Source organism: Rhinoraja longicauda, chromosome 27, assembly GCF_053455715.1.
Source record: "Rhinoraja longicauda isolate Sanriku21f chromosome 27, sRhiLon1.1, whole genome shotgun sequence".
In the NCBI taxonomy this organism is placed as follows: domain Eukaryota; kingdom Metazoa; phylum Chordata; class Chondrichthyes; order Rajiformes; family Arhynchobatidae; genus Rhinoraja; species Rhinoraja longicauda.
The window spans coordinates 24,466,692-24,475,711 of NC_135979.1; the positions used below are offsets into that span (position 1 = coordinate 24,466,692).

The 9,020-nt window shown below is 45.7% G+C and overlaps 1 protein-coding gene across 1 annotated transcript in view; it reads left to right on the plus strand.

Annotated features, from left to right (window-relative positions):
• The window catches only part of rims3 (regulating synaptic membrane exocytosis 3), a 121,218-nt gene extending 112,897 nt beyond the window's left edge, over positions 1-8,321 (plus strand). The window contains exon 8 of the mRNA XM_078423353.1: positions 1,649-8,321. Within this exon, the coding sequence (XP_078279479.1) occupies positions 1,649-1,861 (213 nt within the window). The 3' untranslated portion in view covers positions 1,862-8,321. The remainder of the gene's footprint in view (positions 1-1,648) is intronic.
• Positions 8,322-9,020: the final 699 nt, after the last annotated feature.

A 9,020-nucleotide genomic window follows, 5' to 3' on the forward strand; every position in this document is an offset into this window, starting at 1 on the left:
GGCCCATATCCCGCCAAACTTGTCCTATCTATGTACCTAACTGTTTCTTAAACGTTGGGATAGTCCCAGCCTCAACGACCTCCTCTGGCAGCTTATTCCATCACCCACCATCCTTTGTGTGAAAAAGTTACCCCTCGGATTCCTATTCAATCTTTTCCCCTTCATGTTAAATCTACGTCCTTTTGTCCTCGATTCATCTACTCTGGGCAAGAGACTCAATGCATCTACCCGATCTATTTCTCTCATGGTTTTACACACCTCTACAAGATCACCCCTCATCTTCCTGCGCTCCAAGGAATGGAGACCCAGTCAACTCAACCTCTCCCTATAGCTCAGACCCTTTAGTCCTGGCAACATCCTTGTAAATTTTCTCTGTACCCTCTCCAGCTTGACAACATCTTTTCATGGTGCCCAGAGCTGAACACAATACTCTAAATGCGGCCTCACCAACGTCTTATACAACTGCAAGATGACCTCCCAACTTCTATACTCGAGAATATTAACGTATAAGCTGGTATGTCTTAGGAGGGTGGGTGAAAAATCACAACACTCAGAGAAAACCCGCGCAGGTCACGGGGAGAATGTACAAATGGTGACATGCAGACAGCACCCGTAGTCCGGATTGCACCCGGGTTTCTGGCGCTGTAAGACAGAAACTCTGCCGCTCAGTGTCCCTGTCCATGGTGCTTTCACCTTATTTAAAAATCCGCCTGGTTTATTTGGTTTTTTTAAGAGAGAGACCTGTTGACCTGGCTTGGCCCAGCCTGTTTGTCACTTTAGTTGACTGTTCAACCTCAAGCCATCCACATCCTGCATCCATGCCCTAACTCACAGCAAGTCCTGTTCACCGATCACCTCTCTGGACCAACTCGGTCAAGAATCACACTGTCTTGATTTAAAATGCCTTATCTTTAGAAATCCTTCCATGGCCTCACTCTGTCCTCATAGAACCTCATGTTCTGCTTGGGTAGTTTAGAACAATGGTATGAACATTGAATTCTCCAATTTTACAGTATGTAACTAACCAACACAACCCCCCCCCTCCCCCATCCCCTTTTCCCTCATCTCTTCCCTGTACCCCACTTGCATGCACACCCATTTCTCCCACTATCCTGCCCCCTCCCCCCTGTCCCCTTCTATCCATATCCCTTCACTGGCTTCACATTCTGAGCATCTTCTCGCCCCATCTCACAGCCTTTTGTCTTTTCATCTCTGGGTCTTTGTCACTCATCTGCTGATCAAAACCCCCTCACTTGTGTCCACCTATCACTTGCCCGACTTTGCCCTGCCCCACCTCACTCTGGCAATGGAGGAGGCCCAGGACAGGAAGCTCAGTACGGGAATGGGGAGTGAAAATGGTTGGCAAGGGAGAGGAAGTAGTTTGCGATCTCCTGTTCACATGCTAATCTTTTCCCTGCCCCCCCCCCTTTCTCCTTGCCCTGAAGAAGGGCCCCGACCCAAAACATCGCTTATCCATGTTCTCCAGACGTGATGGCTGACCCGCATGAGTCACTCCAGCACTTTGTGTCTTTTTTATCTCACCATTTATTTCTTGGCTTCTATAATCCTCATTGCACGGGACCAAATGTCCCGAATCCTTTTCCAAACTGGTCATCCTATCTTACAAGTGTCACCAATGTGCTTGCAGGTCATAGTGTGGGGAGATTATGGTCGGATGGACCACAAGTACTTCATGGGAATGGCTCAGATCCTGCTGGAGGAACTCGACCTGTCCACCCTAGTCACGGGGTGGTACAAGCTCTTCCCCACCTCGTCCCTGGTCGATTCCACGGTGGCACCCATCACCCGTCGTCTCTCTCAGTCCTCGTTCGACAGCAGCACAAGTCCAGCTGGCCATTAAAGGTCTCCATGGACAGGACAAGACAAGGAGCATATCATTAGAATGCCAAGGGGTGGCTGTAAATACTGTATGTGCAATTTGACCAACTGCTGCTAATGCTAGTCTGTTATTTTATTTATTTTCAATTACCTTGGAAGTATAAGTAATCTCCGCATCCTGTGCATTCATTTACATGTTTGGGGAAATTGCTTTTGTATGCATAAGGGATAACGTGCAATAGAGGGAGAACTTCTCACCACAGTTTAAGTACAAGCCTTCCTTTTCATGAGGGCAATGCACACGGTAGAACGTGAGGAATCTGTCAGCAGTTGGAAGGATGGTCCAAGCAGAGGCTGGAGATCCAGATGGCCACCACCATCCCGGTCCATCGATGAGTGGGTGCCTTGATGCATCCCTTCCTCACTGTGTTGCACCTTCCCGTTGCTGGCATGGAGCCCGAACTAGAAGAAACCAGCCTTCAGCTCTACCCGTAAGACTAGTGTGCATTTGCTTCAGTTGAATGCATTTGGAATGTTTCTGTGAAGGTTCTCCCTCAGCGGTGGTGGAAGGTGTCAGCGGCGTGGAAAGCTTGCTGACCCTTCTCACCACGACAGTATTCCTCCCTGAAACCTGCATCGTTTGAAGGAACGATCCCACGACCCTGCCTCTGCCTTACCAAGCGTCTCTGAGCATGAGCACCCTCCTATCAGAATGAGGTTTGAGAAGGCATGCCGAACACTTCTACAACCTTTGCATAGACAACCTGACCTTCAGCACCCTGAGCCTTGGTAGGCAGCTCCATCCCACTCTTCTGCACTTCCCGCAGGAAGGCGCCAGGCACACTGCTTACTCCATGCACTGAGATCTCAGTGAAGCAAACACTGGCTGGTCTGGCACCTCCTGCATAGTCCAAGCCAACCCCAAAAAATCTCTTCTACGTAACACATTCCTACACATGTCCATCCACTGCATCCTAGAAAATGTTAAAAAATGAGACATCTGCATGCTTTGACCATCTCTAAAACTTTGTTGACTTCAAATGAATACATCCTATAATAGTTCTGTGAACATAGAACTCTGACCAATGGATTCTGGCAACAGGCGGCAAAGAAACCAGAAGGGCTACTGTTTTATTTTTCTTCAAAGAGCTGCACTGTGGGCCTTGGATCCAAAAAATCTCCCAAACCGTCAGTCAAACGTGGGAATATTACGTGGCACTGTCTGTTCAAAATTTACTGAAGCCAGCCTTGTTTTAAGAAGGGTGAAAGTTCCAAGAGAGAGAGAAGATACCTCTCCAGCTGCCGATCATGTCCAGCCACACTGGCCAGTCACTCAGCAGGAGACCAGGCCACAAAATGAGCCAAGATGAGTAACCGCTCTGGGCCAGAGAGAGTAAAAACTCACATCAGCCAATTGGTAAACAGATTCCACAAAAGTCTCGGTTTTCTCAGTCTTGATGACAAGACCAGGTTGGAGTGTTGACTGGAACACAACACGGGCAGAGGATTTCACAGCATCTTAGCTGAGGAATTAGACATTTCACCTAACCCAGTCTTTCAGCAAGACGTGGGCCTAAATGTGGCCAACGGCTGTTAACTTTCACCATTTGCTATAACCTTAAACAAGCAAGGAACAATAATGAATCGTGGTTGATTTCTGAGGATTCTAACATAAAGCAAAAAGACTTTGTTTATCCACCGATTATATTTAATAAAAACTGGAAAAGGGCAGAATATATCAAAAGGCAAGCACTTTATGGTTTTGTAGCTGCTCAAGAGTAGCCTACTGTGTAAATCCATGAAGAACTTGAATGGTATCACAGGTGAGGAACCCAAGGATCTAAAGATCCATCCTTCCCATCCTCCCTCTTCACTTTCAAGATCCCATGGACACGGAGGCTCGATAATGGGCTGATTGTTAAAAGTGTGATTAAATGTGATATTTTGTGTAATTCTGGCAAAAATGTAGCACTGTCACTCACATAGTCGTGATCCCACTATGTTTCCTCATCATTGCAAAAACGCACAGCCATCTCCATGTTGATTCTTGGATCTACAACACTTATAAAGAGAGGGAAGGCTTTCTGCATATGACATGGACCGTTGGCGGTCTACAAGCGAGCCCTAATGAAGTCCCATATAATTGGACAATTGATGAAAGTTGAGGTGGGGAATGGTTACCATTATCTGGCTTACCTACGCTGAAGTGCTTCGTCTTAACGGGGTGGAAAATTCAGTTACTGAAGAAAAATGGTAATCTGTGTCTGAAAAGATGTTCCTGATATTCACACATTGATAGGAATTATTCCTTACCTAATGCATGGAAGCTGTTGTATGGATTTCTCTCCGTAGCAAGGCTGGGACTGCAAAACTATTTTGTATAAGGACCGAGATGGTTTTTTAAACAAGAACTTTATGCAGTTTTACCATCAAATTGAGATCCAACACATCAGATGACTTACTGTAAAAGGGCATTTCCTTCTGTATAAGTAATGTGGTTTTACTATGAAACTGTCAGAGGTCACATCATTGGTTTGATATAATAATTAATAACTTGTCTTGTAAAGTTTGGTCAGATTATGATGCACCTATTGTTAGCCTTGACTGCACTGTCTTTGTGGAGTATATAAAGTGCATTAAGCATTTCAGTATTGTATATAAATGTGACATTTTCAATCAGAATGCTAACCAGTAAAAAAGAGACCATTTTTTGGAAGCCTGTCACAATGTTTGAAAAACAAATGTACACATGCTGGGATATTTGGCTTTCCGGCTTTACAGAAATTCCTTCACCAACTCCTATTTCACAGTGATGGAGATCACAAGGACCGTTTCTCTCTCTAAAACGATCTCTACAAATAGACCTCTATGCTGAGTTCCCCATCCAACCCAGACCAAAGCTGAACAGCTTCTCTTCGTGTCTCTACCATTTGAACAGTGTAAGGGGTTTCTGCGCCGAACTTTCGCCCGACCTAAGGTCCCCGTGCCTTGCTCTGGTCCCTCAACCAGGCCGCGCACACTGGTTCCCCGTGAGTGGTTCGACCCACTCACCCCCTACGGTTCTAGACACTGGACTTAGATGCCGGAGCGTTGATAGTGCAGAAAAATTCAACCAGTCCAGATTTGAAGACCAGGGTTTAAACGGAAAAGGCTTTTATTGTGCACTTGGGACTATTGAACATGAATGTTTTTACACAGTTCTATCAGACATATAGTGAATTAGATGAATACTTTGACTGAATTATAAACGCACAGTTCTATAAGACATATACTGAATTACATGAATACTTTGACTCTGAATTATGAACGCACAGTTCTATAAGACATATACTGACTGTAAGATGGGGAACGTACGACACATCGCAAAATTGGCCAACACATATTTACTTATACACCCACGTTAATTAAGCCACCCTCCCCTCTACACTAAAACTATGTCCAGGATGTGCAGGATCGGGGTACATGCTCACCATGGGGCTATTACTGGGGTTACTGGCTGTTCGTGCTGTTTCCTCCGATTAGGTAGCTGTGGAAGGGTCGTCGGCGGTCGTCTCGGTCTTTCGAGTGGTCCCGGGCTTCACCTTGCCATGGGGTCGTTCTCGTTCGCGATCGCCTCTGCTCAGCGCAACCCGACTACGCTGCCTGTGTTCCTGTCCTTGTCCTTGTGCTCCTGTTCTCCGTGCCGTGAGTTTTTCTTGCTTCTGACTTGCGTGAGTTTAAAACCCAAAAGTCGTGGCCAGTTATACTAATCCTGACCCGTCCTATCTCCCCCCAGATCTCAGGATCTCTTTGTTTCAAAGATAGGTTTCGAGATTTCTCTTTGATCTGCGTTATGTCCGGGGGTACCGGTGATGGCTAGACGGTCTGTTAATCTGTTTCTCGTTGAGAGGTGATGGGTTTAACTGGTTTCCCATCACCTGCCAGGTAGGTTTCTGTGGGCTATTGTGCCCCCTTAACGGGATTAACTGTGTAGGTCGGCTTGGGGCATTGTGAGTATGCTGATGTCAGCGCCCCAGTGTCTGGACTTCGACCTGGTTTTGCGGGTTTCTTCACGGCCAATATCCATCCATTGTTCTGGCCGTGGCTTTGCAGAAACCTAGAGACTGGGCTGTGGGGTTTTTGCTTTTGTGGCTGGTCACGAGGTCCCGCGGCCATCTTGGGACCCACGGATTGTGACATCCCTTGGTAAACTGACCGCAGCCTTTCTCCGCTATGAGCCCCAATCTCCCGTGTAAAATGTCCAAACTACAGCTCTTTGGTTTGGTGTTGATTGCAGAATGAGGGAAAACTTCTCAAATCTTACAACAGTTTGTGACCATTTGTTAAACTGTTCCCCTTCCCATTCCCAACAAAATAGAAAGCCCACCCTCACAGCTCCTCCTGCAAGAAAATTCTTTGGAAGTATTCAATCCTGTAAGCTAGAAGGTCACTAGTTATTTCTGGAGTGTGCACAAGTATTACTGGTGAGCTGTAGATTTACAGTCACGTAACCAGAGACTGCATTCCTCCAGGTGTGGAACATAAGGATGTGCAGCTTTATTATGACATCTCTTCAGTTGCACTCTGCCAGCCTTAGATCGCAGAACTACAATCTCTGAGAGGGGTGCATCCCACAGAATCTGTGTAGCCCATCCATTCGATCCCCCGCTCTTTCCCCACAGCTCTGCAAATTCTCTCCCCACTGCAGTCAGTCTGAAGAAGCATCCCCCGACCTAAAATGTCACCTATTCACGTTCTCCAGAGAAGCTGCCTGGGCCGCTGCGTTACTCCAGCACATAGTGTCTTTTTTTTCATTTAAAGGCCCTGTTTGACAGTTTCTGCCATCTCCACAGCCCAAGGTACAGATCCTCCATGCCCTATTCATTTCAAAGTCTTTCTTCACATTCTCCCGTACATTTTGCTCCAAAATTACAAGCTGCTATTGCCTGTCGTTGAACCATGTACTTATGGGAACAGCGTCTCTCTACTGACCCATGTCTTGTTCACCATTCAATGTCCTCAACCTTCATTACCCCAAGGACAACCCTGGCCTCCCCAGACTAACCTTGCAGCTGAAACTCCCCCATCCCTGGAACCATGCTGGTAAACGATTTGGGTGGCCCCAAAGATTTTGTGTGGTATCAATATACATGATTCTATAATCAAAGAATTGTCTACAAAGTGTTGCAATAGAGTTTCTCATCTACAATCTCTTTCAGTGAGACATCCCAGAAACCTGCTCACAAAGTCTAGAGTTCTGCAAGCTGATGGGCAATCGTAAACCTGGAGAAACCATGTTGAAGACATTGCTATAACCCAACATGGCCCGAGTTAAAATTGGATCAAAACCCTGCAGCAAAGAGGAACAGTCCAAGTCATACAGCATGGAAACAGGCCCTTCGGCCCAACTCATCCATGCCGAGAAAGATGCCCCATTCAAGCTAGACCCATTTAGCTTCGACGGGGCATCTTGCTCGGTCGGCATAGATGAGTTGGGTCGAATGGCCTTCTTCCTTGCTGTATGACTGTAGAACTGTTGCTGTTTGCTGCAGGGTTTTGATATACCCACATTTGGCTCATATCCCTCCAAAATGAAACACCTCACACTTTTAACTGAATTAAATTAAACTACACTTGCCATTCCTCAGCCCAATTGCCCATCTGATCAAGCTCCGACCGAATTCTTGTTAACCATCTTCACTATCTACGATATCACCTATTTTGATATATATTCTGCAAACTCACTAATCATGCCTTATAAATTTTCATCCAATAATCACATATAATAAACAAACAGCAATGGGCCCAACACAGATCTGAGACACACCACTTCAGTCTGAAAAACAACCTTCCACCGCAACCCTGTGCTGCTACCACAAAGTCAATTTTGTATCCAGTTCGCTAGCTCTGCCTGGTTCCTATGTGATCTAACCTCCTAGAGCAGCCGACCATGCGGAACTTTAAAGGCCTTGCTCACGTCTATCTATGGCCTTACCCTCATCAATCTTCTGGGTTGCTTTAGATTCGTGAGACACGACCACACTGAATCAACACAAGCAACAATCTGATAAATATCAGATAATTAAAATACCCTTCTCATCTAAGGAGATAATCGAACAAAATATTTGCAAAGAAATTGAAATATTCCACAGCACAGTTGGTGCCTAGTCTTTGGATGTTTTCAAACTGTGATTATAATAGGCTTGAAAAATGGATACTGTCTCTTTATGGAATGGTCATTTTTATATATTGTGCTCTTCAATCATTTTATACCTCTGGCCTTTAACAGGCTCCACAGTACCTGTCTATTATTGTAACTGTTCATGTTGTTTATAAGCAGCAGGAATCTGCGGATGATGAGAATGCACACGGTAATTTTGTAAAAAAAAACATCTAGCGATTTTAATAAGAATCCTGTTAACGGCACAGACACAGCTTGTATTTGCATGGACTTGTAAAATTCAACTAATAAAAATATCGGCAGTAACTGCCTGTTCATTCTCCAAGAAAGCTTGTATTCATTTTTTAGTTTCAGAAATACAGCATGAAAACAGGCCCTTTGGCCCACCAAGCCCATGCTGACCATCGTTCACATTAGTTCTATGTTATCCCACTTTCGCATCCTTTCCATACACATTCGGGACAATTTGGAGAAGCCCATTAACCAACAAACCCGCAGGTCTTTGGGATGTGGGAGGAAACCTTGTTCACAAGGAGAACGTGCAAACTCCACACAGACAGCATCCAAGGTCAGGATCAAAGCCGGTTCTCTGGCGCAGTGAGGCAGCGGCTCTACCAGCAGCCTAATTATTCCTAATGGTCATCATTCTTACTTCTTTTGTGTCTCTTTTGCACAATTCAATACAAATCCACCACAATACAAATCCACCACTGATTTTCCAGCAACTGCAGGTCGAGCACTTCCTTTAATCCGAATAAAATTATGAGAGTGCACTTGAAATCCCCCTTGGACATTCCCCCAAAAATGTGCAACCTAGGCCGGGTGAGATGGCCAATCTCGACCTCGTAGGAACTTCCCGAGCCTGCAGCCAGGGCTCTGGACCTCCAGCCTGGCCAGAGCCGGCAACCCCATTCCCATAGCCGAATTTGCAGGCCAGTATCTCCAATATTCCAGGCAAAGTCTCGCCAACATCCTGGACAGCTGTAACATGATGTCCCAACTCCTGCTCTGTCCAATAATG